This window comes from Mauremys reevesii, linkage group 1 (genome assembly GCF_016161935.1).
Source record: "Mauremys reevesii isolate NIE-2019 linkage group 1, ASM1616193v1, whole genome shotgun sequence".
Taxonomy (NCBI): domain Eukaryota; kingdom Metazoa; phylum Chordata; order Testudines; family Geoemydidae; genus Mauremys; species Mauremys reevesii.
In genome coordinates this window covers 358,574,945-358,588,227 of record NC_052623.1, presented here as the reverse complement: position 1 = coordinate 358,588,227, position 13,283 = coordinate 358,574,945, and the positions used below count along the sequence as shown (strand labels likewise).

General features: G+C 49.8%; 1 protein-coding gene across 2 annotated transcripts in view; it reads right to left on the bottom strand.

Annotated features, from left to right (window-relative positions):
• Positions 1 to 12,446: 12,446 nt before the first annotated feature.
• SND1 (staphylococcal nuclease and tudor domain containing 1) overlaps positions 12,447 to 13,283 on the bottom strand; it is a 477,167-nt gene continuing 476,330 nt past the window's right edge. For both annotated transcript variants that reach the window (XM_039520222.1, XM_039520221.1), the window contains exons 23-24: positions 12,998 to 13,042; positions 12,447 to 12,807 (exon numbers count right to left, since the gene is read on the bottom strand). In XM_039520222.1, the coding sequence (XP_039376156.1) occupies positions 12,742 to 12,807; positions 12,998 to 13,042 (111 nt within the window). In that variant the 3' untranslated portion in view covers positions 12,447 to 12,741. The remainder of the gene's footprint in view (positions 12,808 to 12,997; positions 13,043 to 13,283) is intronic.

Sequence of the window (13,283 nt, the reverse complement as noted above, 5' to 3'; positions counted from 1 at the left end):
CGTATCCCTGTTTTCACTATAACTAGATCTCAGTGCTGTGGTGTGAAGCCAAGTGCAGGCCCTGACCTGAATCTTACAAGCTGTGTCTATAGACTCAGACCTGAGGGCCAGAAGGAGCTTTTCTGATCATCTAGTCTGACCTCCCGCACGTCGCAGGCCACAGAACCTCACCCACCCCGTCCCGTAACAGGCCCGTAACCTCTGCATGCCTGGTACGTCTGCGAGCAGCCAGTCAGGGGCTGGATATCACAGGGGTGCACTTACTGTTAACCTGCCAGGCAAAGTAAGGGCTGGCCTAGCCCAGAGAAGCTGTGGGAGGGAGGGGCTAACAGGCTGGTGGGGGCAGGAGCTGGGGGTAACAAGATGATTCACGTCCTGGGTAGCCCAAAAAACGGGTGAGTGGGGCAGCCGGCAGGAGCTGCACAGTTTGCTGGTTAGCTGCGGCTCCAACACCAAGCGCTTGCAAACTGCGTATGACGTAAGCGCGGAGGCTGGGACCCGACGAGGTTACAGCTTGTTCCTTTCGGGTAAGGAAATGGAATGAAAGGAAGCATAAGCCGGGTGAGGCAGCCAGATGGCCAAAAGCTCCACCCCAAGGGCTGCTCAGCAAACCAGCCTAGCCTGTCCCCCAGCAAAGCAGCCCTGCGGCGTGGAGACACGGCGTGTGGAAAAGGACTGGGCGCACCGGAGCGGGAGGCAGAGCCAGCACCCCAGCAAGCCACGGCGCCGCAGAAGTGGCCGTGTGAGGCGAAGGAGCATGTGCACATGGTGCTGGTGATGCAGCTACAGGAGCCTCAGGCCCCAAGCCGCCCCCTCCGAGGCCCGATTGCACGGCTGGAACAAACCGTGTCCTAGTGTTAGGCCTGAATAAAGATGTAGCACAAAACCAGTTGTGCCAACCTGACTGGAGTCAAGCATCTAGAGGTTTCTGGGTAATCTCAGAGTGGAAAATACTGAGAAGCAGCATTGTCTCACAAAGCCCTGGGAAAGAGTGAGATCAGTGAAGGGGCTGGGACCAGCTGTGTTATATTGAGAAACAAACTGTCTGAGGAACTGATAAGACATACAAGCATCTCACAGTTCTGACTCTAACTCCCTGGTTTAGTGTTCGGTGTGTTTTAACTCCCTCGCATTCCTAACCTTTGGCGCTTGTTGAGATATTAACAATTTAATGCTGTAGAGACTAGGCATGCGTATATATTAAAACGTGTCTAATTTCTAGTTGTTAGACAAAGGGGGTGGATTGTTCTAGTGAATGATCTATGACGTAATAAAACTGTCTATATAAGCTAATACTAAGCTGTAAAGAGGGGCTGGTTCTTTTCGGATACGAGCTGTTCTTTTACTGACACGTGCACTTGTCAATAAAGAACTTTTTATCGGACCTTGCTGGTGTTGCCTGTCTCTCTGCGGTCAGACAACGAACTTCGCTGTTGGGGTTAGAGTCCCCGACATCTTTGGCGACTCCGCCGGGACTTTGTCTGACTCTCCGGCGGGGGATCAGACTCTGAGGCAACGCAGCGCGCATCCTCTGGTTTAGAGGAGCCTTGCCTGGTAATCTGATCTCTGCGTCGGCGATAAGGCGAGTTCTGTGAGAAAAGCGGCTTGTAGCTGTGTGCTTGATTTGAGACATGTCTGTCTCCTGGCATCGCTTTGAGATCTCAAATAAACTTTGTCTGCTTCTCCACCTTGGTGTGTTTATTGGAGCGAAGCACACCGGGCAACGAACCACTGTTGCTGTCCTCGGGCCTCTGTGCCGGCAACAGTTTTGGCATCTCTGGGTGGGCTTGAGGCAAAATTGTGCCTTGCCCGGACTCCTCCAATGGCCGGCGGACGATGGTCACAGCCTACGCCCAGCGCGCACCGGTGCCTTTACCGGGGGCCTCAGCAGAGACGCGTCAGGCCGACCTTGGAAGACACAATGGTGCAACGCGCTCGAGTAGTGGAGAAGCTGCTGCGGGCGACGGTGGGGAACCGGTCCTGTGGATAAGGTAGGAACAGTCCAGTAGTGTGGACTTTTGCCTGAGGCTGGGGACGCCCAGCCGTTGTAATTCCCACTAGACGAGAAAGCGTTCTATAGTGGGTCAAGGGCAAGCCCGTGGTATGGGGCAGGGACAGAGTATAGGCAGGGCACGGTGTACACCCTTAGAATGCATTCTAGCGAATTGGAGAGTGTTTGAATCAGATCCATTGACTAAAAGCAAACTGAAAAGGTTCTGTACAGTTGACTGGCCTCAATATCAGCTAGAGAGCCAGGAAAGGTGGCCACCGGAAGGATCACTTAATTACAACAGCAGCAAAGAATCCTGTGGCACCTTATAGACTAACAGACGTTTTGCAGCATGAGCTTTCGTGGGTGAATACCCACTTCTTCGGATTCTTCTTCTTCTTGCATCCGAAGAAGTGGGTATTCACCCACGAAAGCTCATGCTGCAAAACGTCTGTTAGTCTATAAGGTGCCACAGGATTCTTTGCTGCTTCTACAGAACCAGACTAACACGGCTACCCCTCTGATACTTAATTACAACACGATCCTTCAATTACTCCTGTTTTGTCAGTGAACGGGTAGCTTCTGAAGCTGTTTGTATGTAGAGCTCTTGTAAAAAATCCCCCATCATATGCTCCAGAGCTGCACTGGGAGGAGAACTGTCCGTGGGGACGTCTGTCTCTGTTGGGCTCACGCAATCTGAACTTATTGACTGTGCAGCAAGATAAGATGCATCGTGGTAATAGGAAATAATGGCCTTGGTGTGTGTGTGTGTGTGTACACCAGTGTGAGTGACTGTTACCGGAAGACGCCCAGAGTACCCTGTGAAGCGAAAGCTCGTGACCAGGACTACTCTAACGCAAGCCCAGTAACTAGTGGATCTGTAGGAGATCCGACCCACGGTGGGCTGACTCGGCCTGGCATCGTCCGACGAGGAAGCTACCTGGGTCTAGGAGTGTGTGAACCCATCTTCCCTCCCCCCTTTCCTTTCCGTGTGGTCTACTGACAGTCTGATCATCTCACTGGACGCAATCAGAGTAAGAGGCGCCGTCTCCCAGAGACTAGCCGATGCTCTTTGCTGAAGGGAGGTGTTGGAGAGTCGTGGTCATTCTCGTTAGTCTCTCCTGTGTGTGTGCCCTGTAGGGAGAGATCCTTAGTTTATGTGCCGCTAGCGCTGACAGGGCACCCTCTCTGTGTGTGTAAGTGGAAAATGGGTAAGGGACAGTCTAAACATTCCACCTCACCCCCTAAGAGTACCCTGACATGTTACATGTACATACATTATGGTCCTAAAACCTGCAGGTATTTAGAGAATTGGAAACTTTACACACGTGAAAATCCATCTAAACAATGCCCATTAGAAGGTACCTTCAATCTAGATAAGATCATACATCTCAGAGGAGCTTTTAATCACAAAAGCCTCTGACACAGTGTGAGCAATTTGTCTAGGAATGGGTTAATTTAAAATTCAGCTTGGCCCAGAGATAAAGAGAAAGTTGCTTAGCGTTCAAGGTCAAGAATCAACGCAGACTATGCTAAGCACAAAGAAAAACTGCTTTCGGCCCCAGCTGGCTGTGGAAAAATAGAGACAGAGGCAAACCAAAGGCAGTACAAGTTACAGAACTGAGATTGCATTTGCAAAGCTTAACTGTTCAGTGAGATCCAACAGTCTTTGCAACCCCGGAGCCGGTGTGGCTTGGTGACACTGGAGAAGCCACAGGCAGCTGACCTAGACTGGAATCTCTGAAAGAGACACCGCAGGAGATTCCAGGGTGTAAAAGAACAGCCCTCCCAAGAGTGAAAGCATGTTGGAAATTCTGGACAAGCTGTATACAGGATAATCTCCCGTCCACCTATTCCCCTTCTCTGAATGTTATATACAGACGTGAACAGTCTGGACATGTGTGAGTATTAAAGTGGCTTAAGGCTTGGGGCATTCATGTTTTTCCTGAGTGAGGTGGGAGCATTCCCAACACTCTCCATTGTTGTTTTATTATTTTTAATGAAGCTTTAAAATTCGGTTATATGGTGTGTTTTATCTTCCCCCAACGTCCTGCAGTGTCAGCCTGATCACCTGACATGAGGGATTGATTGGTAACAGAAATTTGTCACAGTTTGGTGAGCAACAGAGAATGGGGGAGCCCTGCAGAATTTACACCATCTATCTGTTTTACCCTTGTTATTTTATGTTTGCTTTGTTTGGTACTGTTGGTGTTATATGTTGAGGATTGTATGATTAAAGGTGTGCCCACTCTCAGCTGCAGTAAGTCTGAGAACTGGAGAGGGGTTTAGCATTCCTCTCTCCACCCTGGTTGACCGGGAAGGGTGGCAGGTGGATCTACCCCCAGTTGTAGCAGGACTGGGCAATACAGTAGTTGGAGAAGAGGGAGGACTCGGGTAGGCTTGTGAGTAAAAATGTTTTAGGGAAAAGACCAGAAGAGTGGGGTCTAGTTGAGAAGCCCACCCTCCTAGCGAAACTGGTAGTGGAATAAGTTGGTACCTATGGAAAGGACGATTCAGCTAGAAAAGCAGGATCGGGCCCAGGCGGGCAGGCAACAGACAGAGAGATTGGAAAACAGGTTGGAAACTTTTGAGGGTCTAGTGGAAGGAAGGAGTAAGTAAGTGTAAGCATGGGGATTTCAAATACCCAAGAGGATACTTAAAGTGGTGATTTGAGTTAATAAAAGTGGCTGTTGGAAGACAAGCAAGTGATTTAAGGAAGAAGTGAGAAGTTAACTCTGTAGTTGCTGGGGGGAACAGCAGTTGAACTTCGTAAAAATGCTAAAGAGAAAAGTTCTTGGTGTCTTTGAAATGTTTCGAAATAAATTCAGGTAGAGAAATTATTAGATTGTAATCATTTGGCTATGAACCATTTAGTTGAATTATCTAAAGAATGTATACAGTGCTATGTAATTGAAATTTTATTAGGCTCTAAGGCACTATAAGTGGTGATGTTTTCTTTTAGTGTTTAAAAGCAGGAGTTAAAAGTAAAAAGCAAGCCAGAGAGCATCTGTATTAATGTAAGTTATCTAACTGATAAGGTAGAGGCTACTGAAACCTGGGCTGCCTATAAAACACATACAAGAAAATATGGGGTAATTCCCCTGTTTTGCCTGAAATCAAGGAAGGTACTTGTATATTTTAAGCAATGATTGACTGCCCAGAAGGGGTAGACCTCTGTTTTTGTCTTTCAGATAATCAAAGAAAACTAATGCCAGCTGAACAGCATTCAACGTACCATGATTTACTGGCACAGTAAAAATTATGTTGTGTGTTCTATGTTCTGTCTTGTGGTGTTTGTCTCGTGGCCAGAATTGTTGTGTTTAATATTTTCATGGGATGGTCTGGTTTGAAATCAAGCGGAAGGGTTGGATTGAAATGCAGATACTTGTTTTGTTCAGCTTAGAATACAAAGTGTTTGGATACATCAGGAAAAATGTGATATACTAAAGTCTAATACATTTTCTTAAGTAAGAGAAAGAAACTTCATTGGCCAAATCTTTTAACTGAAAATTGTTATTAAAATTTGCATACTAACAGTCTTTGGAAGCAAGGCCATGAAAAGTTAACCCACTCCCCATATTGTACATGGGATCCTTCTGGCTACCTCAGATTTCTAGCCAGAGGGCTGGGGATGGTGGGAAGCTATTGGACTAGAGGTTGTATTGAATAAACTCATCAAAGTGGGTGTGCTTGTCCTGGCTTGTTGTTCCAAAGCTCTGTAATAAGGTTATTTTAGTAGAAGGGTATATGTGGCATACATTAACTAATAAGATTAATGTACTGTATAACGGCAATGTGTATGTGTTCTTTGTTAATGAAAGGTGTATAAGTAAAAAGTAAAAGTTTCCTTTGTAGGTTAAAAAAAAAAAGGAAAAAGAACGAGTTAACTGAGAAAAAAAAATAGTTAACATGCTCAGTCTAAAGATACGGCGCCAGCCCCATTCAAGGACACTGCTCACAGTTAAAACTTGGCTGATTACCAGAAAAAGTGGGGGGACTTAAATTTGCCCACGCAGCTATGAGATCCGCCAGGCACTAATGAAGTGTGTTAGGTTTTTTTTCTCACAGGTAAAGAAGCACTATCCGAAGACCCTGGCAGCCCTGCCACTCCTTGGAACCAGGAGACCGGATCAATGTAAAGGTCCACCAGCGAAAGACTGCTTTGGCTCCACGCTGGAAAGACCCTTATTGAGTCCTGCTGACTACCGACACCGCTGTGAAGTGCCAGAGACTGACTGCCTGGACCCAGGATTCTCACTGCAAAAAGACCCCTCCACCTCAGGAGAATTCTCCTACTGATGATTAGCCTATTCCTTTTTCTAGTTTTACACGGACAAATCTACTGTGCCTTTGAATTTTCTAAAAGAAGCAAAACCATTACAGGGTGATATACTCGTGATCTCTCCCCTGTAGAATGCTGAACTACAACTGTTTCGGGAAAGAAGAAGAAACACTCACTCCACTGACATTGCCAAAGTCCAGGAATTCCTGACCAGAAAGGACATTAAGAACTGACCCTGGTGAAGAAACCCAAGGACTTATACACTGGCAGGAAGAAATTTGTGGGACCCCTGCTTGGGAATGTGGTATTAATTGGATTTTGGGGTTTATTCTACAGGCTACGCCCTGTGTTTTGGATAAATCCTTCAGCATGTATTGCCCTCCCTAACTGGATTTTAAATGACATTGCCCTTATCCAGTTTTCAGATCACTTCTATATACCCAAATTGCTCACAAGGGGCTGCCATTAGATTAGCACAACAAAAAGCCTGGGTTATTTCCTCTGGAAGAAGAGGGAATTAACCAGATCCCTGTGGGCTGGGGCCAATAGTGCAGGAGCCATTTGGAATATTCTTAAAAGCCAAGAACATGATCAGAAATTGGGCCAACTAGAAAAGGCCACTAGCCTTATTTCTGAAGTTCAGCTATCCCAAGTACAGGCTGGAGTTGGTGAGTTACATGTCATTTCCACCCTTAGTTCTGTGACCCAGAAGTTACTGACAGAGATGGTATTGACTATCACTGAGGCTGGGCAGGCATTGCAGTGGGATCTAGTATGTTTAGAAATTCAGGATTTCCTGAATGACCAGCTGATGGCCATTCGGAGTGATCTTGAGCACCAGACTTGGCCCACTGCCCTTACAGACACATCAGGAACCATCTGATCTGTGGCCATGGAGACATACTGGGACACTTTCTGGGTGGAAGTGTGGACATTCACAGTGCTCCTTCCAAGCATTTGGACCGGTTAGGGTGGGTGTGGGCTCCCACATACCAAATCCTGCTAGGTCCATGGGGAGGATGCATGTGGGACTAAATACCCCCTCATTAATAACCCCAGCTCCCTAGAGCTTAATTGCTTTTTGGCCTCAAAGTTTGAGAAAACTCAGCCAAAAGGTTTGTTGAGTATTCTCAAATGGGGGAATTGTTGGTGTCATTAGGCATGACTCTAGGTAACTCAGGAGGGTGGAAAACCACAGTGTCAATGAAGCCCTTCTGTAGTAGGCCTGAATGAACTAAAGTCACTCCATGTCTGACCAAAGCTCTCCCATGTTTGAACTTTAATCGAACTAACAAGCTAGCAACAGAGAATGGAATGTGTAACAGCTAGTTATCAGGTGCAACCCCACTCACACCGGTACTAGGAAATAATAATGAGGCCTGTATGCCTCTGGCTAAGGGGCAAAATAACAGATCAAAGAAATAAAACAAGATAACTGTTCACAGAAGAGTTACTAACGAGCTAAAGTGGTTTTTGCCAAGTATGACTTAACTGCTTAATGTAATTGCTATATGGGAATAAAAGGTGGTGGGGAGAGGGGGAGTGGGGGTAATAGAAGAGGCTTAGTTAAAGTTATGTATAAAGAGAGAAAAGCAGCTTGTAGCTGTGTGCTTGATCTGAGACGTGTCTGTGTCTCCGAGCACCGCTTTGAGATCTCAAATAAACTTTGTCTGCTTCTCCACCTTGGTGTGTTTATTGGAGCGAAGCACACCGGGCAACGAACCACTGTTGCTGTCCTCGGGCCTCTGTGCCGGCAACAGTGTGGCATAGCAAAAATGATTGTAGATGGACACTTGCAATGAATTTGTTATTGCTGATGGTAATGTTTGTAACTCATGTGTTGCTATTACCAAGAAATGTAAGAATGTACAATGTGCCTAATCTTATGAAAAATCCCTTAAACGTTAAAAGTAATGCATAAGAACACACTTTATGTTAAAAGGCCGTGTTACACTGATGTTTCACTGTTAGTGCCTGTAAACAATCTTGGAACTTTTCATAGAAGAAAAGACACTCCAGACCTGATGCGCTGTATGAAAAGGGAAATTGAGGCACACTACCATATTGCTTTCACGGCTAACTGCCAAGATTCCTACACTGTGAACAACATTAATATCTCTGTTGATATGATGTTAATTGGGTTCCAGGCATTTGCCAAAGCTTGTATAGATAAAATAGCTAGTTTCTTTAGCTCTTGGCAACATCACATAAAACATACAGGAACTCTGTTGCTAGAGCAGATCCAGTCCACTATTGTTCTAACCAAGTTTTACCTTAAGTTCATGAAAAGATTCAATCATGTTATTGAACATAAGTTTGGTAAAACATTTCTGTTATACACTAATAAGGCTTCTAACCCACTACAAGCTGTAATAAGACAAAACCCAGGATGGGAAGCTTCTGGGATGCAGTCAGTGATGTTGGTGTCATCCCTTCCTGCATCAATTTTGCGTTGGGGGTGTGACGTTATGAGTATAATATAATATCTCATGGAAAGATGACAGGGCCAGAAAGCGTTAATTAACTCACCGACTGACCTGACCCATGGGTGAACCTTAAGGACTGGTTAGGAAGATATGTAAATGACTAGAGCTTTGAAATGCAAGTCTGCATTGTTAGAGGTAGAAGGGGAGATGTTTGCTCAGGGCTTGTGATGGCAGCAAACAAGTCTTGTCTATTGCTATAGTTTTAATTCAAAGATCAAAAAAAGGAATATTAACATTTATAATGATACTTGAGTGAAATAGTGTTATTGTCTCTGTGTCTCTTTGAAGGTTGTGCTAACCTGTATCTGAACTGTTTAATGGATAAATTACTCTGTGCTAAGTGCCAGGATGTTTGGGAGAAGGAGTTGAGCCTATTGTTTTCTCAGGCTGAAAGGCTGCTGGAAATGTATAAGAAGCCTGGGACATGATCCTGCTTCATCTCAGATCTGCTTTGGGTTTCAAGAGGGGGAAACCTTAAGCCACAAGGATTGAGATCCCCAGTCATTGACTGGAGCCACCCTGAATATGGAAATTGGACTATAACCTCTGGACTATTTCTAAAAGGACTTTTGGCAACTACAAGCTCATCTCTGCTGTGTATCTGAACCTCAAGAATTGAATTCAAGTCTGTCTGTAGATTGATCTTTTAACCAACTCTCTCTCTCTTTTCTTTTTAAATAAATTTTAGCTTAGTTAATAAGAATTGGCTATAGCGTGTATTTTGGGTAAGATCTAAGTTATAATTGGACCGTATGTGGCTGATCCTTTGGGATTGGAAGAACCTTTTCTTTTATATGATGAAGTAAGATTCTCAGGAATCATCATCATATCTGACAGGTGTGTCTGGCCGGAGGCCTGAGGCTGGGCACTTTAAGGGAACTGCGTGGTTTGGACTTCTAAGTGACCAGTGAGGTACTGTAGAAGCTGTTTTGTGCTGGTTGGTAAATCTAAGTATTAAAATAACCACCAGCATTTGGGGTTTGTCTGCCCCGTTTGGTTTGCAGTTCACCCTGATTGAGTGACCTCAGCTGGCTCCCACGGGCAGCACCGTCACACCTGCGACTAAAGTTACGAGTGACACTGGGTTTAAATTGTCTCTGGTAAAAAGGTTTCAGAGGATGCCAGCGGCTCAGTGTCTCAGACTCGGGCCCCTCCTCCAGGGCGATAAACGGCGGGGGGACAGCGGCATTAAACGGGTCCATTTTTGGAAAAAATGGCTGAAGAGTAACGGGGCAGCTCCACGACACGCTGGGGGAGCGGCGCTCATATCCACTTGCCAGCGACGGTGAATCCACTCCCCCGCCCCCTGGGGTATGGTTAGTGTGTGAACCTCGGTCTGAGTCTGAATTTTTCCAGCTTAAACATCCAGCCATTGGATCTTTTTAGACCCTTGGCTGCCTGACTGAAGAGCAATTCTGTTCCAATGTCTGTCCCCCGCGTAGGGACTTACAGACTGTGATCGAGTCACCCCTGAACCTGCTCTTTGCTAAACTAAATAGCTTGGAAAAGAGACGATGAAGGTGGGATATGATCGAGGTCTATGAAATCATGACAGGTGTGGAGAAAGTGGATAAGGAAGTGCTATTTACTCCTTCTCATAACACAAGAACTAGGGGGTCACCCAATGAAATTAACAGGCAGCAGGTTTAAAACAAACCAAAGGCAGTATTTCTTCACACAACGCAGTGAACCGGTGGAACTCCTCGCCAGAGGATGTTGTGAAGGCCAAGACCATAACAGGGTTCAAAAAAGAACTAGGGAAGTTCCTGGAGGACAGGTCCAACAATGGCGATTAGCCAGGATGGGCAGGGATGGTGTCTCTAGCCTGTTTGCCAGAAGCTGGGAATGGGCAACAGGGGATGGATCACCTGATGATTCCCTGTTCTGTTCATTCCCTCTGGGGCACCTGGCACTGGCCACTGTCGGCAGGCAGGACACTGGGCTGGATGCACCTTTGGTCTGACCCAGGACGGCCGTTCTGATGTTTGAATCTATCACTATAAGGGAGGTTTTCTAATCCTGTCATCAGTCTCATGGCTCTTTGCTGAACCCTCTCATTTATCGACATCCTTCTCGACTCGTGGACACCAGAGCTGGACACAGGATCCAAGCAGCGGGCCCACCAGTGCCAAGTAAAATCACCTCTCTGCTCCTACCTGAGATGCCCGTTCATGCATCCCAGGATCACAGCAGCCCTTTTGGCCACAGCCTGACGCTGGGAGCTCCGGTTCAGCTCATTATCCACCATGCCCCCCCAAATCTTTTCCAGAGTCCCCTGGCCTGTAAGCGTGGCTGCCTGGGGAGTTCCTAGATGCACACACTGACATTGGAACAGGCAGGTGCTTGTGCACCAAGCAATGCGGATCGCGCGGTAGCGGTGACCTGGCTCCTCACCAATCACCACTCCTCCCGTTGGTGTGTTGGCTGCCGACTTTACCAGTGATGAGCTGATGTTTTCTTCCAGATCACTGATAAAATTGTTACCTAGCACAGGGCCAAGCACCAAGCCCCGTGGCCCCCCAGGCACACGCCCGCTTGCTGATAAGGATTCCCTAAGCATTACATCGTAAGACCGTCAGCCAGCACTTAACCCGGGCCAGGGTCCTTTATCAGTCCAGCTTCCTACTCAAACTGTCGTGCGGTAGCAAGTCAGACACTGCACCAGACTCACCCCTCTCCCTGGCAGCTACCGCCCACGTAACCCCTCCAAAGAACACTGCCCAGGCTCCAGCCCCATAACCCCAGCCTGATCTGCCGTCATTGCACCACCCTCCCGTAAGTCTCTATTCAGCGAGTCCCGTACCAGCCGCTCCGCGTCCGTGCCCGGGATCGACAGGCCTGTAATTGCCGGGTCATAACTCGTGGCAGGCTGGCGCTGCAGGCAAGGGGCAGGCTGGGAGGGCCAGGGGGGTCCTGAGGCTTGAGGCCAGGCGATGGTGGGGGGGAGCCTGGCACTGGGGGCAAAGCGGGGGCCACAGGCGGGGTTAAGGCTCCTGCGTGGGAGGAAGGGGGGCGGCGTTTCAGGAGAACACGGCAGGGGCTGGACTAGTCCCCTAGTCCGTCCAGCCCACAGCCCTGTGACTAGTCCAAGGGGCAGCCAGGGCTGCGTCAGCCGCCGGAGGCAGCAAAGGGCTCGGGCTTCCCCTTGGCTCTGTTCTCCCGGTGTGTGGCACAGCCACCCCTGGGGGGGCAAGTGAACCCTCCCCTCAGAGCAGCCACGGCCCTGAATGAGGCCACGCTCCTCCCCGCAGGGGCTCCCCGGGACAACTCCCCAGCTAGCGAGTTGGACTGGGGGGACCCCAATGGACAGGGAGGGATGGGTGCAAGGCCATGGCACAAGGGGAGGGCAGGGGAAATGGGGAGTCAGTCTTGGAGCCCTGCCCCACATCACAGCTGGGATCCCCCCGAGGCCACACAGGACCTGACCCCTCCACCTCCCCCCGAACTGGTGTAAGCTTGGAATTTCCCAGCTCAGGGGCCTTTCTCCCCCGGACTCCTGGGTTCCAGCCCCGGCTGCTCACAGATGTGCTGTGCATCCTGCGGACGAGGCCGGCTGGGCTGCACCAGCAGAGCTGGGCTGGCAGGGAGGGCCCAGCCCCCCGCTTCGGGCAGGGGTGGGGAACCGGAAATGGGCCCCCGGATCCTTCCCACGCCGGCGGGCCCTGGCCGCAAGGAGACAGCACAGTGCAGCACTCGACTACTTTATTGGGCCTCCGAAGCTTTAAATACAGGCCAGAGCCGGCTCCGCGCGGGACAGCGGCAAGGGCAGATCCCCCGTCGGTCGGACTGGGGCGGGGGGGCCAAGAGCCGCCTGCCCCCCCCCCAGGGCACAGGGCCACCCCCAGCGGCTCGCTGCCCGGGTCGTGGAGCCGAGGCGAAGGGGGACCCTGGCCCTGTGGTGACGCAGCGGCTGGGGGCTCGGGGAGGAGACGAACAGAGACGGCGGCGTGGTGGCTGGGTGGGGCCGGAGCCCAGGGCCTCCCCTAGCGGCTGTAGCCGAATTCATCCGCATCGTCGGCCCGGAAGTCGCCGTAACGCCACAGGTTCAGCTGCAGGGGAGAAGGGCCGAGGTGAGAGCCATGGCGGGGCCTCCTGCTCCCCTCCGCCCTGCCCCACAGCCCCCTGCCAGGCTGTTCCCCACCCCCACTCCTCCCCAAACCTGACAGCACCCCAACCGGCCCCGGCCCCGGCCCCCTGGGGCTGGGGGACAGGCCGCCGCGGGGCCCGAGCTGCACTCACCCGGTTGGTCTTGGCCAGCTCCTGCGCGTTCAGGTACTCGGTGATCTGCACGAGACAAAGGCCGTCATGGGGGATGGGGATGTGTCCCTCCCGCTGGGCCCCCCCCAAGCCACGTCCCCAATCGCCCGCTGGCCCCCCCCGAGCCACGTCCCCAATCGCCCGCTGGGCCCCCCCCCCGAGCCACGTCCCCAATCGCCCGCTGGGCCTGCTCACCGAGCCACGTCCCCAATCGCCCGCTGGCCCCCCCCGAGCCACGTCCCCAATCTCCTCCTGGGCCCCGAGCCAC